The sequence below is a fragment of the Aptenodytes patagonicus genome, chromosome Z (assembly GCF_965638725.1).
Source record: "Aptenodytes patagonicus chromosome Z, bAptPat1.pri.cur, whole genome shotgun sequence".
NCBI classification, from domain to species: Eukaryota; Metazoa; Chordata; class Aves; order Sphenisciformes; family Spheniscidae; genus Aptenodytes; species Aptenodytes patagonicus.
In genome coordinates, this window is record NC_134982.1 from 75,271,973 (window position 1) to 75,299,370 (window position 27,398).

Sequence of the window (27,398 nt, forward strand, 5' to 3'; positions counted from 1 at the left end):
ACTGCTGGGGCCTGAGGTGTTTCTTCTAAAGGTAGTGTTCGATGCTGTCAAAAATCTTTGATATTCCAAGCTTTGGTGAGTGGGAATTGGATGATGGATGCTGAGTTAGGGAAGAATTCAGAGTGTATTAACCCTGTAAAAGATCTGTTAAAGAGAAAATTTTACTCTAGTGAAATCAGGGTGCCTCCCTTTCTCAGTTGAATTTGATAATAGTGCAAATCAATGTATTTTTGACTAGTTATTTTTTTAAATATTCCTTTCATTTGTTCTTTTTGAAAACTTTTGGTCCTGTAGTGCATTTGATTTTTATTGACTTATTTTCATTCAAAATTTTTATTAGCACATGAATCTTGCAAAAGTAGTTGGCTATGGTCAAGTTAACGCAACTTTTGAAATTGTTTCTGTAATGGTCCTTTGCTAGTGACATTAAAATAATATGCTGCTTAGCATCACGATGCTTTAAACGAAACAGCATACCCTTGCTTATTGATTTTCCAGACTCATTTTCAATGAAATTAGTGGTAAAGCTTCTTTTGATTTCCAGATACCAGATGGAGCCCTAGGCATCTGAAGAGACGGATCTTATCTATTCATGACATATTGGAAGAATCTGTTTAAATTACAGTAGCTCCTTTCAATGGGCAATAATAGGTTTTGAGTGCCTTGTAAATCCAAGCGTCATTGGCCTATACTTTAATAGTAAAGATAGTCTTATAGGGGCATATGCAATCAAAATACTCAAATCCTCTTTATATGACTTTAGTTCCTGTTTTGGAATTACATTGGATCCAAAACCTGTCAGTCAATGATAGCTTTTACACAGGCTTCACATATGAGTGTGGGTGGGTGTGTTTGCATGTGTGGATTTGTGTGTGTGTGTGCGTGCCTGCTGACAAAACCTGAAATCTCTTGGGAAGTGCTGTCATCTGTGAGCATAAAGTCCCGTGTACTCTGGTTCCTATTCCAGAATGATTTGAAATGGGTTTCCTTTTATGAGATGAATATGTTACTGCAAAATGCAGGAACACTTCCAGGAGCAGGACTTTACCCACTGGGCTACAGGGTCATGCTGTGTCTTCTGCTGCCTTCTGACATTGCAAGTCTTCCCTTCCTTTCAGCACAGTGGCTTCAAGGCGGCATGAAGAGTGCAGCTGTCCAGATTCATCAGTTTTCCATGGATAAACACACTTCTCTGCAAAACAGTAGAAAGAGATTTGAGTGTCCTTAGCTCTGGAAATACCCCCAAAAAACCTGAGTGATATATAAAAGACAACGCTACCTTCTCTGGCTCTGCTCTGAAATGAAAACAGTCACCACTGCCTTTGGTAATGAACCTGATGCAACCAGTGCATACCAGGCATGTGCTGAGCATTCCTCAGAGGAAAGCTGGATATCCTGTTTAGTGTTTGAACATCAGTTAGTGTTTACATGGGAAGGAGGGACTGACCTCTTCTAATAAGGCAGTTCTGAGAAAACAAGGGAAGCAAATCTTCAGGTGCCTGGGGAGGTCCTTGGTTGAGGTACCTCGGTTGGCAGCAACTGAAGACAGAGTAGCTCAGGTTGCAGTTACAGACTTCTGAAGAGTGAATCTGGCCTAGCTCTCTGATGTTTGAGAGTGCTTAAGTGTGCTGGGAGGGCGTGCATGGCTTTTTTTTCTTCAGCTGATGGGTTCATTCAATTTTACAACCCTTTAACAGTTGTAAAAACAGAGTAGTGAAAAGCATCTGTTGTGTTACCCCCAGATCCGGTGTTATAAAAGCAAAAATAGTTAAACATGTAAAAGCAGATTTAAAAGCCCCAACCGGCTTTTGCTTGTCAGCCTCCAGAATTCTCTTCCCGAACGCCGGACTTTATTCCAGGCTGCGCTGTTGTAAATCAGGATTAACTCAAGCAAAGTCAGGAACCAGGATTCTGTTCTTGGGTTTTTTTGGTTTTAGTTTTCTGGATCAGAACTTACGATCTTCCACTAAACTTCCCTTGCACGCTGCTATATAATTGTCTTTCCCTATCTCATGAAAGATTTTACTGGAGGGAAAAATAACTTATTTAAAACTTCTAAATTACCTCTTCAAGGAACTATTGATATTCACTGAGAATATTCTCATACACATACAAGATTCCTAAGTCAGCACAGATATCAAAGGACTTGCATTAGGAGGCACAAGGGCTGTGATCTGAGGTGTTAGAGCTGCCTGAATGTTTCTTCTAATGGCCCACTGGAAAGGAATTTAGCACAGTAATCATCTGAAGAAGGAATGTTTCTTTTGTGATATTAACCTTTCAACTACAGTTACTTGTTAATGTCATGCCATGAGTTTTAGCAGATGTAAGGCCTCTGTTTTTCAATTAACTGCTGGAACATCTGTGTCTTGGGGACATGAGGCTGTTTTGTCTGATGCTGAGTGCATCTCCAAGACTGTGCTGCTTGCTGCTTCTGATAATGTTTCATATTGCTGCATCTTGCTGCATCAGTAGGCCTGAGAGGGGCCCTTACAACAGCACGTTTCTTCCAGTGTCCCTGTGAAATTAATGGGGAACCAGAATGTTTGTTTCCTCAAGACGTCAGAAGTTAATAACAAACATAAAAGCCATGCTGGCCAGTGGTGCACTCAGCATGGAAAGCCGAAACCATGTCACTACCCAGAAATTGTCAGGCCATGGTAAGTATTGTAGGAACAAAGCTACTAACAAACCTCTGCCAGGTGGGGAGGAAAGTTTTTGCATTGGTATCTTGGCCAGGCTCCAGTGTTCATACGTACTTTTTCCTTACGTTCACTCACCAGGTTATTAAACTCTCTTTTCCCATCCTAAGCTGTTATACTGCCAAATGGCTGCTATATTTTCTGTCCCAGAAGAGGCTGCATTTTGTTCACCTGTACTATAGTTTCTGCTAAGGCAGGGAGAGCTCTAAATTATTCTAATGGATCTCCAAGCCTATTTTAGACTGTGTGTATATTAATGCTATATAAAGTTGTTCAGATGCAGTGCTCCAACAAATCTCATTTTGTTACTATGGTGAAGATGGATCTTCCAGGGCAGATGAGTTACACTGTCACACAACCATGACTCTGCAGCTTTTTGTGGCATTCAGTGTTCTCATTGCCTTGAAGACTTACAGATCTATTCTAATGGGTTTATCAGCCTGATTATTGTCTGGGGTAAAACTAGCCTTGCTTGGTACAGGCAGCAAGAGTGTTCTGCTCTCTGGCATTGCAGTGTTTCACTTCTGTTCCTCTGCAGCAGCAGAAGCAGAAGTAGTTAAGTAACAGGGAGGAGGTCAGATTGTAGTCAGGAACAGCCATTGTAAACTTGCTTAAAATCAAGGGATCTGGCTTAAGCAGCACAAGGATTTAGGTCCCTCTGTCCTCTGATTTCAGGGAGAGTCAATTCAGGTGCTTTACGTGTTTCACAGTATTTGCATTATAAGACACCTCTTCTGGTGAAATTGTAAATTAAATGGCAAAATTTAGTGCCATCACACATTTCTTGATATACAGCAGCAGGGAGAGCTGTTGTGGATGTTCAGGTAGTGCAAAGCCTCAAACAATTTTCTGATCTGTACCCTGTTCCATTTAGAATTTTCCCCAGGACAGTACATGAGTACCTTTGTTGAAGATCTGACAGTGGGCCTGCCTGCTGATTTATTCACGCAAGAGTAACACTGTTAGAGACAGTCCTGCCTAAAAAAAGGACACCATTTTGGTTAGAAAGCCATATAATCTCAAGAGTGTTTTCCTTTCTTCTGCTCTCTCTGAGAGTACAAAGGAGGGCAGTATCAGGAGGATGTAGGTACATGGTAGTCTAGTTTATCCCTAATATTTTGCAGCTGCCTGCTTATTTATGTGAGGAACAAAGTCCAGCAAAACTGACATTGTTTTCATTGGCCCTTGAGACAGACACTTCCTTGACTAACACACTGACATAACATTAAACATCTGCTTGGATCAGGATAGGTGTTCTTGCAGCAAAGCTTCCAGCCATAGCTGGGGACATCTTTTGGAAATTCTTGTACTTGCGGCAGGGATAGGAGAAGGAAAACATGGTGGGAGGAGGGGAGGAAGGGTTTGGTTCAGGTGCCTTCTCCAAAGTGTTAGTTTCTGGTAACACTGTTTTCTTGTTCCTTATTATGAAACTGGAAAAAATCTTACTTTATCAGGTTGGTATGTTTTTAAGCTGTGTTTGCAATAGTATAGTGTCAATCCTGTTGCCAGTGCAGAAGTGAGTCTCTCTTTTCTTCCCACATGTGTATTTTTAAAAAAAGAATGAATTACAACTGTGGCCTATAAAAGGATTTTCAAATGTGCAGCAAAATTTCTGTGCACAGTTACCAAAGGGCTTACTAGCTGCCCTTGAGTAAAGCAAGACTTCAAACCACACAAATACAGAAGGTCAAAAATGCTCATGCGTCTGGCATCACAGAAGATTTAGCTGGGCAGTCATTTTCATTTCATGTTACAGGCAGGAGTGTGAGCCAGTTGAGAACCACATGTAACATTACAGGCAAAAAGTCTGGGTTGTTCTCTCTGGTTCCTCAGCATCGACTTTCTGGGACCATGTACTTTCTGACTCTTGCCTAGAGATAATTAATCAGGCAATAAAGAGAAATTGTATTATGACTTTTCTTCTGTTTCCTCTCTAACCTGTGCAACTGACCTACTTCAGGGGAGGTTGTCATACATATTGATGTAAGAAGATTCAAGATTGTCGTATATCAAATGAGACAGACTTTTTGCCTGTTGCATTCATCTCAGACCTTTAGTTGCCCTCCTTTATCCCCACGTAATTTAGTTTCTTTAACTTGTAGTCTCTCTGTCTTATCCCACCATTTTTTTACATCATACAAAGAGCAGGTTTTGTATCAGCAGGGTTTAAATGAGGACCTTCATCGTGGCATTAAAACATCTGTGTTTTAAACCAACAGACCATTAACTTACTGGTAATCACTGCACAAATGGTCAGCCTACTTTTCCATCTTATTGTGACCAACCTTTCGAGCAGATAGCAGTCGTAATACTGCTTTTGGGGAGTGAGTGTCAAGAGAGGAGGGCCATGACATTGTCTGCAGTTGTCATGTATGTGGAATACTCAAAGAAATAAGACAATAGATCAATGGCATGACTCACTTTGTTAGCACTGTGCTGTATGTCTGTTTGGTGATGGATAGATTAGATCTGGATGCTCACTCCGGCACAGGAACAAATCACCTGATAGCAAATTAAGAACATGTAAAGAATGAAGTCGATAGCCTACAGAGAGTTGTGGCTATAAGGCTGTTTTCAAAAAGAAGGGGAAAATCCCTCCATTTTCCAATGGAAAAGGACTTGGTAAATGGATCAGGCAAGCTGAGTTTTGGAAGTTGTAGAGAGTCCTGCTCATGTTAGGAGTAGCCTTTTCTAGCAAGTCAACAGAAGCAAAAAGGTCAAAGGAGTATGGGGAGGTTGGAGCACAGGGGAGACGACGTGATTGTTCCCCTATGCTGCTCAGGTGCACCTGTCACCAGGGTATATGGGTGCAGCTTTTCTGCAGGAGGAGGCCATCTGTTAGTACAGCACTGGCCAGTACAGCACACGCTCCAGAGAGGTATGGGTACAGTCATGCTGGTTGTGTTTGTTACTGGTTATACCATGCCTATCTACCCCCCACTGTATTGTTTTCCAATTGCATATATAACCCTGAGTTAAAGGAGCTCCTACTATGTGACTGGGGCGTTTGAAAGGTGCTTGCACATTCTTGGGACATAATGGGGAGCTTTGGGGTTTTGAACACCAAATTAACAAAAAGGACCCTTCTGTTACTTTCTTCTCATACAGCAGCACTGGGGCTCAGCCTACAGATGAGTCAAGGCTGCCAGTTCACTCATCCAGAAATACTTTTTTCAGCAAGTAGCAGCTAGCTCAAAGATTTCAGTGTCATCTTTGTATTTCTTTGCCTTTTAATACCATAACTCAGCAATCTAATTTGGTGGGTTTGCATTCTGTCTCTTTACAGTATCACCTTGCAGATAGTAAGGCAATCATCTTTCTTCTTCAAAATTTTTTTCACTGTTAAAAAGAATCCAAAGTTTAAATAAATGCTTGGACTTTTGGTGGGTTTGGGTTTTTTTTTTCCTTTCTTTTCCTCTCCTTTTTTAACTACAAAGTTCCAGGAAAGGAATTATTAAACCTGGACTCCATGTTAAATGAGGGCTTGGAGGGGAAGAAGGCAAAGGCTACTGTGGCTGAGCTGAAGGACAGAGAACAAACTCCTTAACAAGTCAAGGATCTAAATCTAAGCTAGTCCATTCCCAAGAGCCACTTGTAATGATTGTGTTCTGTGGTTGATCTATTTATAACTAGCGGTGGCAGTGGGAACAAAACATTAGGCCAAATTCTGACCTCAGAATATAAATCTAGAATCATTTCACTCTGATTTTTTTAAATTTTGATGGCATTACTTTGGATTCATTCTACTGTAACTGAGATCAGAATCTGTTCTATTAGATTTTTTTTTCTTTGAGACTACATTTCTACCATCCTTTTGTCTAATCTTGAACACAAAGAGCAGCAGAGTCTATGTCTAAACTAGTGCTGCAGCCACCTTCATATGCTTATCTGTATCTCGAGGCTGACCAGACTTTGAGCCTCTTCTGTACTCCAGGTACAGACTGGCTGGCGGGCTCTCCAAGGCTGAGGAGTCCAGCTCACTGCACAGGACCAATTGCTTTCAGTGGTACGAGGCACTTTTTAACTATTTAGGACACCGTGTCAGTTTGTAAACCAGTTTTGCAGGAAGGGGAGAGAAGTCAGAGAGCCATTATGGATTCTGCCATACCCAGGTGATAAATCTGTGATAGCAGCAATGTTTCACTGTTTATTTAAGAGTGAATGAAACAGAGAGAGCTTTGCAAAATTGGAGAAGTTCCTCAATGGCAAATGAAACTACACAGCCTGTCTGAAAACTTAATACATGTGAGGAGCAATGGGAACACTGCACCCTAGGCTGTTCTGCACCAGCTATTTTTTTTCTCTGTGTTATTTATGTGTCCTCATATTGACTGCCTAACACATCTAAAAAGCTCTCAGATGAAAGTCCTCACTCGCAGCAGAAACAGGGCTCTATGGCCTTTGCACTTACTGCCTGTAACTGTTAAGTGGGAACATGGGCTGTAGAGAAGTTAAAGGGTTTGTCAGCTTGGTTTATTTGGCTTGTTTTAGTCAGTTAACACAGAAGTATGAGTTTCTTCATTACAGTAACATTCTTCAGTAACAATCATATGTCAGCCCGTGGAAGATGAAACTAATTATTCTCCATTTTGGGACATGCTTGTTCTGGGTCAGAAAATATAGTGCCTTCAAGAATTCATCTCTCAGTTCAGTGGACTAGCTTGCAGTGACAAGTGCCAGCTATCCCCCTTCTCCCTTTTTTAAGACTTAATATTTTCGTGGGTATGTTTTTAAAATTCTGATTTGGGTAGCTTTTACAAAAATGTAAAGCAGGCTGCTGCTGTAATCATTCCTGAATCTAGCCATGCTCTGATGGCTGAAATGTGGTCCCCCCGGTTAATAAGGGGGGGTGGGGTGTCTGTTATGTTTTTTAATAGATTGTATTTATTTTGCCCTTGGAAATAACAACAATTGTTTGTTATAATCCAGGTGTTTGGCTAATTGCATGGAGTTTTGATTCAAATATTGCCAAAACATCTGTACCTATTATGATTTCCATAGCTTAGCAATTTGTCGGTTCATGGCTTGAGCATTTAGGCGTCCTCCTCTGTGACCTTCAATATTAACTTTGTCATTGAGATGAATGGATGTGACAACCAAAAGCAAACATTTCTTAAGGAGATGAAGTAGTTGTGCTTTGGTAGATGCAGCTATTTCTCTGATCCCCAATTTGTACATCACATTTCTGAACCTTACAATACTGGATGTTCCTCCATTAAATTATTCAGGGAGAAAGGACCAGTACCTTTCGGTCTTGATCCATTAAAATTGCTTAAGTATTTGGTTATCTTTGGTGCTAGCGGTCAGATAAATGTATGCATTAAGTGATCTTCTGGATTGGAAAGGAGGCCTAGGAAGTCATAACCTAGTTTGCAGTTACAAACTCACGCTTTTCTCCAAAGCTGTCTTGGGAGGATGACAGGATGGTTATGACAACCCTGCCTTCTCTATTCACAGGTGTTCCCTTTCCAAAGAACTTCCTTCAGATCTGCAAGAAGATACTCTGCCGGCTTTTTCGGGTATTTGTTCACGTCTACATCCATCACTTTGACCGTATCATCCTTATGGGGGCTGAGGCCCACGTCAATACCTGTTACAAGCATTTTTATTACTTTGTGACAGAGCTCAACCTCATAGACCGCAAAGAACTAGAGCCTTTGGTAAGTGTGGGGTCTGGGGGAAAGCTCTAGGAAATTTTCCTCCTCCCTTCACTGAGCCTTTCCCACACTTGTTGCAGTGGGTTTCCTCTGGGAATAAGGTCCATGCTTGAACACAGGCAATTTAAAGTGATGAAGTCTTGCCTCTATCCATGGACCCATTCCATTTGCTGCAGTATTTGTGAGATGCTCAGTAGGCTCAGTAGAAAGAGAAAAGTGCAATGTATTTTGCATGGAAAAATACAAGGTGGGAAATACTGCCATTTGAAAATGGAAGTTCATTTGTTTTCTGCTTCTTCCTGTACTATATATTTTATATATAATTTTATTCTGTCTTTTTTCATTGGTCAATAACAGCATGGTACTCATAGCAGTCACTTGAATGCATGTGAAGGGAACAGTGGTCTATATAAAGGTGAATTGGGTTTTTTTTATTATTTTTAAGTAGGTGTTTGTGAAGGTATTGAGTGTGTTAGATCCAGAGCACACTCTGGATCTAAGTGAGACAGATGAGGTGAGACAGAGGTTCAGACAATTAGCAGCGTAACAAAACCAGACACTTCCTTTTGGATTGTAATTTAATTTGAAAAATTAAATACATTGTTTCCAAAAGTAAGGCTCCAGAAATGGAAACGCTTTTGCTGTTGCTTGCAAAGGCAAATAAAATGAAAGTGTAAGCAGAGAATGAAAAGTAAGGTGCAATTCAGAAAGCAGTTTATGCACAAACCCTCACTGTGGGCATTTAGCCAACTTTAAAAGGGATCAGGGCAACATTTCTCCATGGATCAGAGTTTGGAAAATAGTGTTGTACAGCTTATTGACGGAGTGCTAGAACCACTGGGATTTTTTTTTTTTTCCACAGAATCACAGAATGACTGAGGTTGGCTGGTACCTATGGATATCATATAGTCCAAATCCCCGCTCAAACAGTGTCACCTAGAGAGGGCTGCCCAGGACCATGTCAAGTTTTCAGTTGTTCCACATAAAGGCACATTGCAAGGACGTGCATAGCATAATTGGTATGAAACACTGCTGAAAGTGTGGCAAAGTGATATTTGCCTGCGTTTCTTGATTGAAGGAGAGCCTGTAAAGTAAGACAAAATGGATGGTCTTGTTTTCAGCAGTTCAAAAGGCCCACTGAAAGACACTGCATATGGCATGTATTGATAACTTGCAATGTATCTATGGTTTCTTTCTAGACAGGAGAACTTAATATGCCCTCTAAATGTGTCCTAAGGGATAGAAGGAGGCCCTGCAAAAGAGAACTTCCCTGCCAGACTAGTGATCTTAGGTTAGCTGTAGCTGTTAAATGCTGAGGATGTGTCACAAGCAAGATACAAGGCAGGATATCTCAGAGGTAGGAAGAGAGGTGATCTTAAGGCTGTTACAAGATCCTTGCTTGCTTTGGAATACAGAGAACACAAAAATGATTTAATGCTGCAGTTGTTGGTTAGCAATATTCCTGCACTAAGCAGACAGACAAAAGATTGGGGCCACAGTGGTGCAGGAGATGGCCCAAGTCCAGCAGAAGAGCAAGCTAGGAACATGCTCCAACCGGTGTGTGCTTTCCCTTTGCATTCCAGTATTCCCTTCCTTCACAAAATTATCCTTAGGTTCATCATATGATGCAGTATTATTAACTTTGCTAGGATTCAGCGTCTCCCAGAAAAACAGGCACCATGTCAGCAAAGTGACAAAGCTCCACCTGCTTCCATCTTCCTGTCCTTGACTTGGGTGGATGTCAGCAGTGTGGAAATGCAGAAAAAAACATATGTCTGTATTTTTGTCTTCAGCTGGGCAGAAAGAAAGGAAGGAGTTGCCAAACAAAAGCAGACATTACAAATAATCTTGAATTTTAATGCGGTAGTTGAGGACAACCTGTGCCCTGCCAGGCTCCTGCCATGGCTTCCTGCCATGGAAGGAAATGAGCCCACATTATCTCCCTTAATTAGAAAATGGGCCAAGAGCTGATTAAATAAACAGACTGCCACATGCTTTAATAAACAGGAAGGCAACTGATTTATCAACATAACTTCAAGAAGGGAGAATAATTGGGGAAGCAGGCAGTAGATGAATAGTAATATTAGCCTGCAGGACTTATGCTCTTTGTTTAAAATAGATTTTATCAGCCTTTTGCAACTCAGTGCAGCAGTTATAAAATCAAATAAAGCAAATGAGACAAACAGGGTTCCCCCTCCCATTCGGGAGTTGCATAACTTGTCCTTTCTGCAGTCAGAGAGGAGGCTATAGTTTAAAATGCTGCATATCTTTTTCCCATCCCCATCACCATGTTAATTTGACAGATCCCCGAGTCTTTCATAGAGCTGTTTTATGTGGGGACAAAAAAGGAAGCTGGCATAATCACTGACCCCATAGCTGGTCCTGAGGAAAAAAACACATGTCCAATTGGTTAATTTGGGGGAAAAGAAGAAGTCTGAAAGCATATCTACCCTTTCCTGCAACTAACAGGCAGACAAGGCAGTCTGTACCATGAGAGCTCTCAGGAGACCTTTAAGGCATGCCTCCATGGGGACACTATCATTAAATAAACTGAGGTTTGAATTTTAAGATGTGGCATCTGCTTTGTGCTGGCTCCTTGTGTGACCAGCTTTATTTTCCACTGGCAGTAGTTCACTGTAATTCACTTTTGAGCCTCTTCCCATGGCCAAAACTGTCTAGTGGAGTGGTGCCTATTACCTCCATGCCATCCTCACCCTGTGTAGGTGACTGCTTTTATAGGGTGCATTAAACACTTCATCTAAACATGCTTTTTAGTGAGAATCTTAATGCAGCTGCCTCAGCACAGTAACTTACTGTTCAAACGGCAGCCTAGCTACAGCGAGTAATGCCCCTGTACTTCCTTCCTGTGATCCCTTTTCTCTAACAATGGATTTCATAGTATGTAGGACTTAAGAAATATGCCAGAGTACTTTATAAGCACATCATGAGCAAAACAGTCTTGGTTTGGGGAATTTTACTTAATTTATTGCCAGTTAACAAAACTTTTGATTACAGATCTGGGTATTGAGGAAAAAAAGACAATTAAATAAAACACTTGGTGAAGAAACACCTTTCTTCCCCAGTCTCTAATTCAGTAAAAAACTTCTCTTCCCCCTTTCCGGGTCTCAACTCACCTTGGTTTTGCTACACGTTACACTCAGCTACTCCTAATCCCTTTGGTGAGGTGAGGGGCAATGCAGCAGACCAGGGATGTGTGTACTGCTTCTTGCTTCTTGCTTGTTTTCCTCTACTCCAGCATGGGTTTACCACGGTACACAGTTCCTCTGCAGTGTCCCTGCTCTGGTGTGGGTTGCCCATGACCCACAGTCCCTTCAGGGGTGCGCCTGCTCTGGCACAAGGCACTTCCTTCCAAGAGTACGTCTCCAATCACATCCCCAACAGTGCCACCAGCCATGTGTCCTCTCCTCTTAGTGGCTGCTGCTTTCTTAAACATCTCTGAGCAGAGGCACCATGTGCTTCTCTGACTGGTTGAAGTTTTGGCACATGGTGGGTTATTTGCAGCGGTTTCAGGGGCAGCTGGAGGTAGCTATGACTCGCCTGGGGTAGTTCATGGCTTCCCACAACAAATCACGCCTATAGCCCCCTGCTACCAAAACCCTGCCAGTTATGCCCAGTACAAAGCATCCTCTGCAAACTAAGTCATATGCAATCTCTTGGTTAAAGCCTTGCTTTGTGTTTCCAGTTTTGTTGTGGGTTTCTTGCCTATCTCTGGATAATAGCTCTCTTCATGAGTTTTCCTGTGTGGAATATAAGAATATTTAGCATTTGACAGAAGTATTGTGAACCTGAATTCAACAGTGTTTGCAAAGTACTCTGATGCCACGAAATAAAAGTTGTAATAAGAGTAGAGCTTGCTCCTAGTTAAACTTCCTACCTTCAGCAGCAAGCTGGATCCTTGACACATACAAAAGGAATGGGAAGACCAAAACTTCCTGTGTTCCTTAACTTGGTGTTCGCTGATTTGCCTTGCTTTTGCTTTGGGAGTTCCACTGGTGAAAATGGGAAGTATGCAAGCACCACGCCGCCATGCTTCCTAGCTCTGTAGACTTCACATGATACTGTGAAGCAGTCTGTTAGTCTGGGCTCTGAACTACAGATCAAGACCCTTGTTCCCCCTTCCCAGGGGGTAGACTGGATATCTTCAGAACTGCTTCATAGAACACCTCGTCTCTATTAAAGTCTTCTCAAATATATGCAATCATATACTCCATCCCCACTTGCAAAAGGTGTAACTCTTTGTAGTTAAGATATAACTTGAGACCTGTTTTTAATATATTTTGCTGGGACAGGTCACTCATCAGCATTTTTTTTACTTTTAAAGAATACAAGCTGCTGTTTGCAAGGCAACATAATCCCTTCCAAATTGATTTTGATTTCTTTAGCTCAACACAGCATAAATCATCATAAATCTGATTTTCCCTTAAAGAGGCATGAGTACCTTCTCTGATATGCAACACTTCCCATTACTCCCATCTCAGAAAAGAAAGGCTAATAGCAGGAATAAAGTACTGCTACAGGTAGAGCAGATCCCCCTAAAGGAATCTATCATTTGAAAGTGTATTCTAGTGATGTGGCAGCATCAGGTCACAGAAGTTGTTTCTCTGGTGTAAATAACACTTTCAAAGAAAAAGAATTCCTCCTTCCATTCCTCGGTGTGAGGGGGTGGGGTGTCTTTTCTAGTAGTAGCTGGTGACCACCTTCAGATGCCTGCTTTGGCTTGGTGATTGCAGAGCCTGTTTACTGCTGCACTCCAAGCTTAGCTGGAGCAGGCACAGAACCTATCATGAAACTAGAGGATCAGTGCAGCTACAGCAACATGACCCCTAGAAAGGGGGGGGGGGGGAAGAAAAAACTAAAACCTTCTGAAAAGCAATAAAGTTAATGCCAGAGAGGCATTAAACCACAAAATGTTTTGGGCTTTTTTTTTCCCCTGGTGGGAAGGTGCCTGTTAGACAAAGAGACAGAGGCAAAGAATCCAGCAGCTATACTTTTCCTTCAGTCATGTAAGAGCCTTCTGATTCAGAGGCCTTAGAGATTTGTGACTGAATCTAAGTGCAAAGCATTTTGTTGGATAGCAGCTAGTTGGTGATGCAGCCAAGTCTGCTCCCAACTTCCCAGAATTGATCTGTGTTTATTGATCTGTGTTTATTGCAGTATGTTGTTTTGATTTCTATATCTGTGCATTTTAATTTGCCTGATGTTTCACTGTGCTTTGTGTTTGTCAGAGTTAGGTTAAAAAAAAAAAACAAAACACTTAAAAATGTGGTGAGATTTCAGTGTTAAATTTGGAGGTCTGAGCATGGTGTAATTCACTTGAAGGAACAAGGTTCCCAAGATGCATTTATGTTTTTGTAAACTTGTGGGAGGTGTGGACCTAGCTCTTTTTCTCACTATTGAGCATTACTCATTAACATAACATGAAATTATATCTCTAAAGAGGAGCAATAGGGAAAAAAAAAGATACTTGGTCTTTTTGCTGTGCAGATCTGTGCAAGGTCATAGACGGCCTCAGAATGTGTGCAGGGCTTGTATATTCAATATGTACTCTGAAACTCATGTTCTAATGAAGAATCTAGGTGACAAACCCAAGTATATTTCATCACTCCATGGCCACCCAGTTACAGAACTGTGGGCATGTCAAACATTCATATCATGCCAATGAGCAGTGGGAAGTGATGCGCAAGGAGGACCCTGCCAAATAGGAAGGAATGATTCATGTGGTTTGAGTACATTTGCTTCTCTCACAGCTATTAGGAATTGTCAAATGCACAAATCTGTTTGCCAGAGATACCAGTATATGCCATTTTTGTACATTTTTCTGTTTAACCAATGTAGTGTCCTCTTACACAGCAAAGAGTACCTTCTGTGCTCTCTCAGAAATATCCAAAAACATATTGCAAACCAGTCAGATTCCCAGCAGATTCCTACATAACTTTGGAAACTATTGATGGCAGTGAAATTTCCCTCTGAGGACAGGGGTAAAAGACAGCAGAATATGGCCATCTGCTTTGCTCATTCTCCAGAAGTCTTTTTTTTTTATAAGTCACATCCTGTGAAAACTTTGACCTTTTTCTCAGAAGTTGTTTTTTTATAAACATTTTGTTTATGAGAACAGAAAGTAATAATTACACTTGAATGAAGAAAAATAGAGAAGGATTATTATTTACGTGTGCTGTTCTGATAACCGTTACAATGCTGATTTCATTTAGATGCAGAGACAGTCAACCATGGTAGCAAGTGGATAGCATCGGGGCTGGAAGTGATGGCAGTCAGTGGAGCTGAGTGTATAAAAATGGTGAAACTGGTAATTGCCTCCATGAGGATGGAGTTCATCTGCAGGATAAGCAACAACAGTAAAGTTTTCCTGCCTTATTCTCCATTATTCTCAGTGTAAAAGCTTCCATTGGCTTTATAGCATGATTGGCTTCTCATAACATTTTCATCCAATATTTGGAGCTGCTTAAAAGTAACCATCTAAATGGTTTGGTTTTTATTCCCATCTCTATAGAAAACTGTCTTTCTGAATGGAATTTCTAGCGCTTGTCCAGGCAGTCTACTAAGTAGAGAGATGTGTGTTTAATACATTAACCTAACCATTAAACTCTGTTTGGTTGTTTGGGTTTTTTTCTTTTTTTTTTTTCCCCCCTCTCTCTTTTTTTGCCCTTAGGAAGCAGGATTATATATTATTTGCAAAAGCCTATTATAGTCTGGGTGACAGAAGGTTTCAAAGTTAAATATGTTCAGGAAATTACACATTGAGGTTTGTGTAATGACCATAACTCTATCTTCCTATATTTTATGATTCAGAGCTGCATTGATGCCCTGATGACACTGACATGAATCTGAGGCACTTCCTTTTCAGTCAGTGGAATCATTCCAGATCTTCCATAAAATTCAGAGAAAAATCTAGCCCCGCAGTCACAGGTGATATGTCCATGTGTTGTTTTTCCACCAACGCTAGTATTACACAATATGCTGCTTTGTGTGCTGCTGTAAGGTGCTTTGCACCCCATGGATGTATTAATTGACAGGGTTGTAGGCACATTTAGCAGAACAACCAAAAACTGTAAGGGGAAAAGGAAGAGTTATTTTTATACTTAGGGCCAGGATGTCAGAAGTGCTGCCATATGTGTGGCATTGTTTATGAAAAGACAGTGTTTCCATCTCTGGGCCTTTCAGTCAGTATCTTCCATAATCTATTAAAAAAAACAGAAACAAACCACTTAAGGTATAGTTCCACAATCATTTTAAGCCAAGATGAATGCAGTCTGAAACTGGAAATGGTGATCCTGCCCTTTCCTATCACTGCTCACTGGATAGTCCTCTCTCCTGCCTTCTGCCAGAGCTAGGCGTTGTGTTACCATAGTCAGATCCAGGGATGGATCAGCTGAGCACCAGCTCAGCCAAAACTGCTGGTTTTCATAGAATCATAGAGTCATAGAACGGTTTGGGTTGGAAGGCACCTTTAAAGGTCACCTAGTCCAACCCCCCTGCAATGAGCAGGGACATCTTCAACTAGATCAGGTTGCTCAGAGCCCCGTCCAACCTGACCTTGAATGTTTCCAGGGATGGGGCATCCACCACCTCTCTGGGCAACCTGTGCCAGTGTTTCACCACCCTCAGCGTAAAAAATTTCTTCCTTATATCTAGTCTGAATCTACCCTCTTTTAGTTTAAAACCATTAGCTCCTGTCCTAAAAGATGAAAAGACTAAAAAGTCTGTCCCCATCTTTCTTATAAGCCCCCTTTAAGTACTGATAGGCTGCAAGAAGGTCTCCCCAAAGCCTTCTCTTCTCCAGGCTGAACAACCCCAACTCTCTCAGCCTTTCTTCATAGGAGAGGTGTTCCATCCCCCTGATCATTTTTGTGGCCCTCCTCTGGACCCGCTCCAACAGGTCCATGTCTTTCTTGTGCTGAGGGCTCCAGAGCTGGACACAGTACTCCAGGTGGGGTGTCACCAGAGCAGAGTAGAGGGGCAGAATCCCCTCCCTCGACCTGCTGGCCACGCTGCTTTTGATGCAGCCCAGGGTACAGTCGGCCTTCTGGGCTGCGAGCGCACATTGCTGGCTCATGTCCAGCTTTTCATCCACCAGTACCCCCAAGTCCTTCTCGGCAGGGCTGCTCTCAATCCCTTCATCCCCCAGCCTGTAGTGATACCGGGGGTTGCCCCGACCCAGGTGCAGGACCTTGCACTTGGCCTTGTTGAACCTCATGACGTTCACACAGGCCCACTTCTCAAGCTTGTCCAGGTTCCTCTGGATGGCATCCCATCCCTCAGGCGTGTCAACTGCACCACTCAGCTTGGTGTCGTCTGCAAATTTGCTGAGGGTGCATTCGATGCCACTGTCTATGTCATTGATGAAGATATTAAACAGTACCAGTCCCAATACGGACCCCTGAGAGACGCCACTTGTCACCAATCTCCATCCAGACATTGAGCCATTGACCACTACCCTCTGGATGTGACCATCTAACCAATTCCTCACCCACCGGACAGTCCACCCATCAAATCCATACCTCTCCAGTTTAGAGAGAAGGATGTTGTGGGGTACCTTGTCAAAGGCCTTACAGAGGTCCAGACAGATGACATCTGTAGCCCTTCCCGTGTCCACTGATGTAGTCAGTCCATCATAGAAGGCCACTAGGTTAGCCAGGCAGGACTTGCCCTTGGTGAAGCCATGGTGGCTGTCTTGAATTGCCTCCCTGTCCTCCATGTGCCTTAGCATAGCTTCCAGGAGGATCTGTTCCATGATCTTCCCAAGCACAGAGGTGAGGCTGACAGGTCGGTGGTTCCCAGGGTCCTCCTTTCTACCCTTTTTATAAATGGGTGCAATGTTCCCTTTTTCCAGTCACTAGGGACTTCACCTGACTGCCATGACTTTTCAAGTATCATGGAGAGTGGCTTGGCAACCGCATCAGCCATTTCCCTCTAGACTCTGGGATGCCTCTCGTCAGGTCCCATAGACTTATTTATGGTCAGGTTCCTCAGGTGGTCTCGAACATGATCTTCTCTTACAGTGGGAGGGACTTTGCTCCCCCAGTCTCTGCCTTGAGTCCATCCACTCAAGAGGTGTGGGAAGAGAGATTGACCGTGAAGACTGAGGCAAAATAGTTGTTGAGTACCTCAGCCTTCTCCTTGTCTGTCATTGCCACTTTTCCAGTTGTGTTCATCAGGGGGGTACACTTTCTTTGACCTTCCTTTTCTGGCTGACAGACCTATAGAAGTCCTTCTTATTATTCTTTGCATCCATTGCCAAGTTCAGCTCCAGCCATGCCTTGGCCTTCCTGACCCCATCCCTACACAACTGAGCAGCGTCCCTATACTCTTCCCAGGATACCTGTCCCTGCTTCCACTGCCTGTGCATTTCCTTCTTGCCCTTTAGTTTGTCCAGCAGGTCTTGACTCAGCCATGCCTGTCTCTTGCCTTCCTTCCCTGATTTCTTACGCCTGGGGACCGAGAGCTCTTGCGCTGTGTGGAAAGTGCCCTTAAAGATCTGCCAGCTCTGTTCTGCTCCCCTGTCCCTGAGGGCAGTTTCCCAAGGGGTCCTATTGACTGGCTCCTTGAACAGCTCCTTGAACAGCTGGAATTTTGCCAGGACACTTTCCTGAGCAGTTACACACAGCCTAATAGTGGCCCAAGACAGGTGGTGGAAACATGGAGCTGGGGGAACTGTGATGGTGCGACTGTTGCTTTTGTGGCAGCCTGCACTTCTGATGGCACAAACACAGCTAAAAGTATAATCTTTCACTGTGTACTGGAAGAGTGAGTGTCCCTACCTTCACGTGGAAGTTTGGGCTTGCAGCAGCTGCTAGTGCTACTCCTGCCAGATTTTTAGGGGATCACACAGAAGTCAGAATACCAAATCAAGAAGTCTACATTTTCACGTGAGTTTCTCCAAGCACCCTGTCTGTTTCAGGATGAGCTAATTAAAAGTACTGTAGGCAGATGGTGCTCAGGTGAACACTTAAGAGTTTCTCTTTTATGCTTTTTGCTCTGCTAGGGCTACAGCAAGGCACAAATATCAGTCCCCCAGCTCTGTCACCACTGTGCATGAGGCCCAAGTAACAGCTGTTACACAACCAATTTACTACAAACAGTACATCTTTTCACAAAATAATTAGCAGTTTTGCTGCATCTTTGTCTATACCACAAAGAATGTTTACTCATCAGGCAATTCTTCGCCAGAAATGGCATAGACATAGTAGAAATACCATAAGCATAGCCCGTCTGGCACTAGCCCCATCCAGCGCTCACAGTGGAAAGATCAGCAGTAGCAGGCTTAACAAAACATGGCAAAGTATTGGCATTTTGATGAGGGTACACTTAGATGAAACATGGCTGAGTTAAACAGGATGATTAAATGAGACTTCTGCAGACAAATTTTTCAAGCATATATTTTAAAATAAAAGTACAACTTTCTTAATTCACTTGATTTTTTTGCCAAATTATTGTTTTGTCTGCTTAGCTAGTTTTTTTATGTTTATGGTAAAAATTAGAATTTGTGCTTTTCCAGTCCATTTTCTCCATATGTCCATTTACAATCTTCATGAAAAGCAGTGATCATACCCATAAATCAATAGACTGTGAAATATAAATTATTTGCCAGTCAGCACAGGACAGTTTGAGCTCAAAAGTAGAGGAGAACTAATTTCATTAAAGTCACTTTTCTTGTTATCACTATCCTTTATAGCTGCCCAATTCTATTTTTATATTGCTGCTCATTGCCATCAAAGTACAGCCCTTCAGATCCTTCTGAAGTGTCCTGTATTATAGCACTTACAAGAAGCAAGACAACAATAATATTACCACTTTGTTTTAAAGATATCTCTGGCTTTTTATCCTTCTGGACTTCCCAGTGTGTTCTGTGTGCTGTCTGGGTGGCTTAAGCTTTAGGCAAGGAACACGTAATGTTTAGTCTTGTTCAGAATCATAGATGCTGCTCATGCTCCAGAAGGATTACTGATCATTCCCTAATTAATCTATCGTTAGCAGATTCTGACCCAAAAATCTGTCGGTGACGCTTTTGTATGAAAAACTTTTCTTTCTGCTTTCCTCATGCCTTGACACTGGGGCATTCAGAGGGGGAGCTGGCAACCCCCTGCCACTCTGATAAGAACAGGCAAGCCCAACCCACATAGCTCCTTCTGGAGAAGCTGGCACCTAGCTTTCCCATCCCTTCTCTGACGTACTTTTGTCTATCCTCCCACAAAATTGCACACCATGCCCTATGCTAGATGGAATTGACTACCAGCCTCTCTTAATGCAAAATTCACTTGCTAAATATTTACCGTGTGCCTTGTAGAAAACTGTGCCCAACAGTTACATGTGCCAGTAGATGCAAAACTAATACCCAATATGTGTGTACATACAGATAATGGAGTCAGAGGTCATTTGCCGATGTGTGTATGTGTTCGGTGGCTCTCTTTAGGCATGTAATGTAGGCATACAGCTATTCTAAACTTGTTCAAAATTCAGGTATTTGTGTGTTCACAAGTACAATTCACAATATGAATTTATCTAATTATTTTTCCTACAAGGTTCTTGCTTATAGTTGCTTTAAATTCTGTTACTCACCACGAAGTGGTAGAGTGACTTAGTACTTGTGCGGGTATTATCCAAAATTAGATAAATACTTGTTGAGCCAACTTTAAAGTAGGTATGATTTTCTTTCTTTTTTTCCTGGTTGTTTGCTTTAGTAAAAGAGTCCCCATTCAGGCAAGCCTTGTCACTGCTGCCAACTAGCCAGCAGTATTTTTTTCTTCTTAAAAAAAAGGGAAAAAAAAAAGAAGAAACCAAGCATTCCCTGCCCCCAGTCCAGTTTTTCCACTTCAACGAGGTATGGTGGTAATATCCAACAGTTCTTTTACATTGTACAAATGATGGAAAATTTCTCAACAAATGAATCTGATCACTAACTGAACAAGAAACCAGTGGTACCTAAATAAATGCCATCTTTTCCATCTCCTCCATTTCCTGCAAGAAATTAGGGGGGAAATGAGAGCTCTAAGACTTACACTGCTGAAAAATAGGATTCTCAACTTTGATGCTCAAAGAAAGCAGAGTCGTGAGATGCGCTGCAGTGCCAGAGTTTGAGTAAATAATGTCTGGCATGCATGTTTTTAATGACTGTTTTTATCACATCAGCTGCTTTGCTTGCACTGAACCCAAGCACACACTGCTGAGAACAGGAGGACAGAAGGACTTTCCTGCTGATAGTTTTCTGCGTGTCATTGACTCATCAGAGGTTTTGGAGCAGTTCTTTTTGGTGCTCTGGATTAACCACTCTGCCGTCTCATGCTTTGACACAATTATCTCTCTTTTGTGGGTACATAAGTACAGGTGTCTGTTGCTTGTGAGAATTACACCACGTAAGTCATGTTTTAAAGTTTAGCTAATGAATGTAAATTATAGCCTGTTGGGTAAAAAGGGCTTCTCCAAATTAATCCATATTTCACGGTTTGTAATAAATACTACCACATTTGTACTGCAAAGAGATTATTAATACAAGATAAAAAGGTAACAGTCCAGAATAAAGCGAGAACAAGAAACTTTTGAAGAAGCTTATTCCTCCAAATGTCTTCAATTTTGCAAAACATTAGAAGAGCAGAAACTAACTGCAAAATAGCATCTGATACTTTTGCACTTTTTTTTTTACAATGAAGTCTATGAGATTGCTGTAATACAAAAGATGTGACATACAAAAAATCTTTTCCGCAATTATTTAATTCATTTTGAGCTTCTGATGAGTTAATGTGAATATTGCCTAGTCAATAGGTTGTTGCTCTGTGCTAGCTCAGTATGTGTGGGGAGTAGCTGGCTCGCTTACAGCAACAAGGAAAAAAAACAGAGTAGAAAAAGGCAATTGTGGTTGTAAAACCACAAAAAATGACAGGGGCATTCCAGGTTAGGTGTGATATAAAAAAGGAATTTGAAACTACTTGCTTTATAATGGATACATAAGTGTTTCTTCTACTCTGCTCACATGTGAGCTTCCTGCAGTGGACTTGCTCCTGTGTTTAAATTCTGAGCTAAATCAGAGCCAAAATTGTTCCTTAGTAAGCACAACGTGATACCTTACTCTGCCTGTTCTAGTAACTGTTAGCCCGTGTGAATCAGAGTTGCAGTTCGTGGCCCATCAAGGAAAAAACCCTGCAGAATACGCTGCAGGTAGAATCAGAAACTGGCAAAACTGTTAAGTATTTAATCAAATAAGGTTTTTCATCTATAATTTGCATGGGTCCATTTACAGTAGTTCTTATACCAATTAGCAAAAGGGGTCCTTGCTGATTGTTTGTGCTGTGTGTGGAAGGCACATTAACAGCAAGCGGAGACCGGAAAAGGCTTTTTCACCAGCATGGTGAAAAGTATGATGGGAACTCCTCCACCGTGGATCCTGTAATGCTTTTGGAAGTGCTTTTGTCCTATCTGCATTAGCATCTCAACTGTTCTTATTATGGAGAGAACTACTGCTGTTAATCCTCTTCGACAAAATATCATCTTCCCAGTTTAGATATATCCTGTGCTTCTCTGAATAATGTAGATCAGCTGCCCTTACTAGACTGAAACAAGGAGGCAATCCACTGATTGAGTGTTGTCAATCTTCACAAATAAAAGACTGCTTAAAAAAAGGCAACAGCAGCAAAACTTGAGATTCCCTAGAACTCAAAACTACTTGAAATTTTGGATAACTGTTCAAAAAATATCTATAATTTCCTTTCTGTAACACTTAATGGCTTACTCCAGTAGTCTAACTGGCATCAGAAGGCAATTGTGAAGACATTATTAAGAACAAGTTTCAGGAAAGCTATTCTACCTAACTAAAAATATGTATTTTCATAATTTGAACAGTACTTGTTGAGTGACTCTATTAGTTTTATTGAGTGTTGGATTGGGCCGTTGTTATTCTTTCTAAGCCCACACGAACTAGAAAACTGAGAAACAGCAAGTCCAATTTTTCTAATTGCCAAAAGGAAAAAATCTAGTGCCACATGAACTTGGCAGCTTTGTAAAAAAAAAGGGGAAAGTTGTATTTATTGTCCCATTTAAATAGATCTGTTAGTGTATAAAATTATTTATGTAAAATACCTACTGTATGCAACAAAATTGTAGTTCACAGTAAAGAACTAACATGTCTCCTGATAAATTTTCTGCAAAATTTTATACTAGAGATAGTTACTGTTTGCTTATTCACTCTGTATGACCTCAGTGCCAAAAGCAGCACATTTAAAGTCCATTTAATAGGGTGAGATACACTAAAACCAACCACAGAAGGACCTTTATTATATTGTTACAGAAGACAAAAACATGCAGAAGGTGAAAGTACCTCCTTGGAATATGATGCCTTTAAGCAAGTTGGTCATCCAAATGCATGTTCCATGTATCTACCTGGATCTAACCCTACTGACAGGTGCATTTCGCAGTGTAATTTCCCAATCCTGTTCCTGCTTGCAGTCAGTTGATAAAATGCCTTTGTCATCAGTGCTGAGGGATTACATCTGCAGACAGGCGTATTATCTGTGTCCTGCAAACATCACCATACAAATTCAGGAGTAGTCAACTAGGACTTTTATCAGGCCATCCTTAGCTTCAAAATAACTACCCTGAAGCCAAACAGATTGTAGGAGAGATTAATTTAGTCCTGTGCATCATGATAATTGAGACTCATTCAAGTGGAAGACATCCTGAAACCTAACAGAGGAAATACCCAAATGATCAATATGTCAATTGGATAGCGATTACCAGTCTGTCATTTTTTTCTGTCAGTATATAGAGATGGGGCAACTAAAGAAGTAGAGGAATTTTTTTTAGTAATTTTGGAGAAAACAATTTCTAAATGAAGATTCAAGGCATGTCTCTAACTAAAAATACCAGAAAAAAGGAGTTTTGAAAATGACTTAACTGTTACAAATCTGGCTTCAGCCTTCCTATTCTGGTCAATTAGCTGTCTGAATATAGATTAGTTGTGCAGTACAGGATCTTAGATCGTGTGATCTGTGCTATTCCATAGTAAACAGCCTCTTTTGTGACCAGGATACAAAGAGCTTTGTCCACATGATGATTATTTGTCAATTGTTGAAATCTCTGTGAAGAAAACAACAAAAAAAGTCATGGAAGTCATAGCCATTTGTGCTTTGAAGAACAGTATGTAAAATGTTGTTTTAAACCTTTTTCTTCTTCATCTACTTATTCTGTGGTTCTGATTTGAACAACGAAAAGTCTGTGAACTGGCTCCGTGGGTACATCACTAAGCCTTTCTGTGTGTATGTGGGATACCCCTTGGGTATGGCTTGCTTTTCTGACTGTGAGAGTAGGGAGGAGAAAGGTATGTCCCAGTGATGCTTGTGTCTGCTCCAGCAGTCTTCTAATCATGAACCAGAGATCAGAGGGGTTGTTTGTGTACTGCCTTCCTGCCCAACATCGTGTGTTTATTCACAGGATTGTTACACAGATATTAAGTTCCTTAACCGTAAGAATATGGTTAAGGCTGGGCAATGCTTTGTTTTGGGTTGCAGTGTTTGAAGACACGAGTACATGACAGGCTACATGTGGAAGTTTGTTTTCTCTAAGTTGGTAAGCTGGGACAAGTGAATTGGGCATGGTGTCCGTGGCTGGCACCTCCTTGCTGTCAGCTACTTGGTCAGGTCTTCCAAGCTGCTGGGTACCTCCAGGGAGGGTATCCCTGCCCCTCAGGAGGTAATACATTTCCTCTAACCACTTCTCTGCCGGGACACTTGTATCCACATCTTAAACCCTCACCATGTTTAAAGCAGTTGTCAAAGGGCTAAAACAAGCTGTTGTCACATCATCCTTAGGCTTGCCAATTGGCAGTAGGAGGAGGTGAGGAGGGGGAATGGCAAGCCCTGCTCAGCTGCGATTTGGAGAACTGGAAGTGAGAGTGGGACACAGGCACTGAACGAGGATCCAAATCTTTAAAGCAGCCCTGGTTTTAGTGAAGGTGATTATTGCATTTATTATTTTTTCTGGTGTTCTTATAGAATACTATTATTTATACTATTTACTCATGTCACTTCACCCACTTTCCCATCAGCTTTTGCACAAGACAGACTGCAGACCCCTTGCTTCCATTAAATACTGGTACAAAGGTGATGTCCGGTTTTTTTATGCCTTATATTCTGCAAACTCCATATTTGACTCACACAGGCATAGAAACGCCATTTTCTTAGAAGAACATGATTCTTTATTGGGGGACTCATTCTTCTTGTAACCCATTCAGATTTGATCAGCATCTCCCCATAGGTAGGTTTGTCCCATTAAAAAGAATTTTTTTCAGCTACTCATGCATGCTGTAAGATGTTGGATTTTTTCCATTCTTTTCCTGTTTTATTTAAAGGTGAACTGAGGAGCAGAAATTAAAATAGTGAGGTATAGACTTCTGTGCTGAATGTATCTGACATGCATGTTAGAGCAGTAGGGAGGGGAGAGGACCAGACATCTATCAGAGATAAAGACTGATTACCCTTTTAAGACTGTGTGTTGCTTTTTTCCCTTCTTCTGGGAAATCATGTTGGTACTTCCTGAAAAATATTGAGGAATGCATCCTTCCATGAAATCACAAGTACTAACGGAACAGACAGATTTCTGGTGCTGACGAAATGGCTTGTTAGCGTTAACCCCAGCAAGTGAGGAAGTACTTCAAGGACTTGACAAAGAATAGCAAATGTTTCTCTTTAAGTTACTTAGAAGTTAGTTCAGTGTTAAATTCTCCTCAGTGGCTGGTCTCTGGGCATATTCAACACACAGATAGGATCCAGATTTTATTTTCTGTTTTGTATCTTGGCTTTGAAAAGCAGCATTTATTTCTGCCTTCATTTTTTGAGTTAATTGTGCAATCCAAAATTGAGAGCAGGAACACGTCTGAATGCAGCGATACAGAATAATGCTCTGGAATGTCTTGTCATTCATTTTCAAGAGGAAGCACATCTGGTATCAAAAGCTTTGGTATGGAGAGTTTCTGTTAACAATGTTTTGGGTGTTTAGTCAGCACAGAAAGACTTTGAAAGTTTTAAATATCTTTAAAAATGTTTGTGTGTGCCTGTCTGTGTCTCTGGGTCTGACTCTCTAACTTGGCTGTCTAGCCTGTATAAATATACAGGCTAGTAAATGAAATCATTTACTATCCAGTTGGGGCTGGGTATCATAGTATCTTAAGCCAAAGAGTCAGCGTTTCCAGTCTTCCTGCCTTCTCAGAAGAGCCAGTCAACAGCTAGTTGTCATTTCCCATGTTTGGGAAGTACCCTTAGGTGCTTTTAATTGATCATTATTAGTCAAGAACATACCTCTACATCTTTCTCAAATTAAAATGAACAGTAAAGTTTCAGAGAAGCACAAAACCAGGAAGACTGAGGAAACACTGAAGAAGACTCAGCTTTGAGTTTGTGTTAAAGGCAGTGCTCACCTCATGGCTGTGCACCACCAGAATAACTAAGGAGCCAGATCTCTGATGAGGTTTGAGGGCAACTTCTCTGCTGAGTTAAGTGGGGTGGGACTGTGTGCTAAGTTCCATGGTGCCCATCAGAATCAGTGAGAGATTTTCCAGCAGGCTCTGTGAAGAGAGGGTGATTAGTTTTTAAAGGTAAGCATCTCAGAGGGAGCGTTTGGCAAGTAGGAGCGGTTTGCTCTGGGTGAGGCTCAGCACTAGGCTCTGCAGCACACAGAATGCCTCGTGCTGCCGCCTGACCAAGGTTGGACGCTGTGGGTATGACCCTTCCTCTCATTCTCACCAGCATTTTGAGTGAAGCTAACTTTTTCTTTTCCAGCTTCATAATTATATCAGTCTCTTTGAGAAACCATTTCCTGTTTGGTTTTCTTCCCTATTGCAAATTCCTCTAAGAAAAAAACAGCTAGAAGTAGGTCACTCTCACAAAGCATTACCAAATTCACTGTTATAAGGATCATGCTGTTTTGTTTTTTTAAAAAAGTACATCTAGTTCATTGTCATTGGCTGAAATCAGTAAAAGCTTAGGCCCATATATGCAGGAATGCAATGTGACCGTATGTCTGTACTTCTGTGTCCTTCATTTACCAATAACAATATAGGTCAATACAGAAAAAGTTTCGGTGCATCAGAGATGATGATGTTTTGTAAGTTTTAACATTTTTCTGACTTTACAACTTCGGTGAGCATTTCCAAAACCAAAGCCAAGCAGGTGTTGGAACAGAAGGCCTGTTAAGTAGAAGCAGGGAGAAAACTGCAGAGCCATTTGCAGCAACATTCTCCTGACAGGGTGGGGGGAATAGGATTTAGGGGGAAGACAGTGGATGTAAGGGACCATGAATATAACTGTATAACCAAACAAAAATCCAGAAATGAAGGGAGGGAGAGTCTTGGGGAGAATTTGTATTACTATAAAAAATAAATTCTGCCTTGACAGAAAAGTTAGGAATGGCACGGTAGCTTCACGCTTTATGACTCTTGAGCGGTGAAACTCTCAGAGCTACACATAGCTGAAACATTTCAGAAACTCACATGGCAAACTGGTTTAAAGCCTTCTAGTTTACACCTTATGCATAGATTATCTAGGTTCCTACTCTTTCCTTTGCCTGGACACATTTATTCATGTCTAAACTCCTGCCTCTGATGGTATTTTTTTCTTTAAGGTAAGAATGGAGATGCATTTTGCATGTTGAATGTGTTGCCTATGATGTTTTATTATTCTATCGGGAGGCAGTTTGCCTCCCACTGCGCCTGAAGGAGGGTGGCCAAGTTTACGATGAGTCTGATACTGTCCATATTACCCTCTTTACTGCTTTTCTAGCAGGATAAGATGCTACTGTCTGACTGCAAACAGCTGTTCAGCAGCAGCTGCAGAAAGAAGTGGTGGTGTTTTACCCTGCAGACCTATCAGCTGTGGTTATTGGTAGTACAGTATGGAAGTGCAGACACTGAGTATGTGTAAGTTTAGGGGTATGTAAAGATTAACGCTGCTTCAAGAAGCATTAGCACCTAATTAATCTTCAGATAAGGGAAATGAAAGAGTAATTTAAAATCCGGGAAGAA

The 27,398-nt window shown here is 41.5% G+C and overlaps 1 protein-coding gene across 1 annotated transcript in view; it reads left to right on the forward strand.

The window, feature by feature from the left end:
- The window catches only part of MOB3B (MOB kinase activator 3B), a 102,144-nt gene that overhangs the window by 67,896 nt on the left and 6,850 nt on the right, over positions 1-27,398 (forward strand). The window contains exon 4 of the mRNA XM_076362467.1: positions 8,160-8,362. Within this exon, the coding sequence (XP_076218582.1) occupies positions 8,160-8,362 (203 nt within the window). The remainder of the gene's footprint in view (positions 1-8,159; positions 8,363-27,398) is intronic.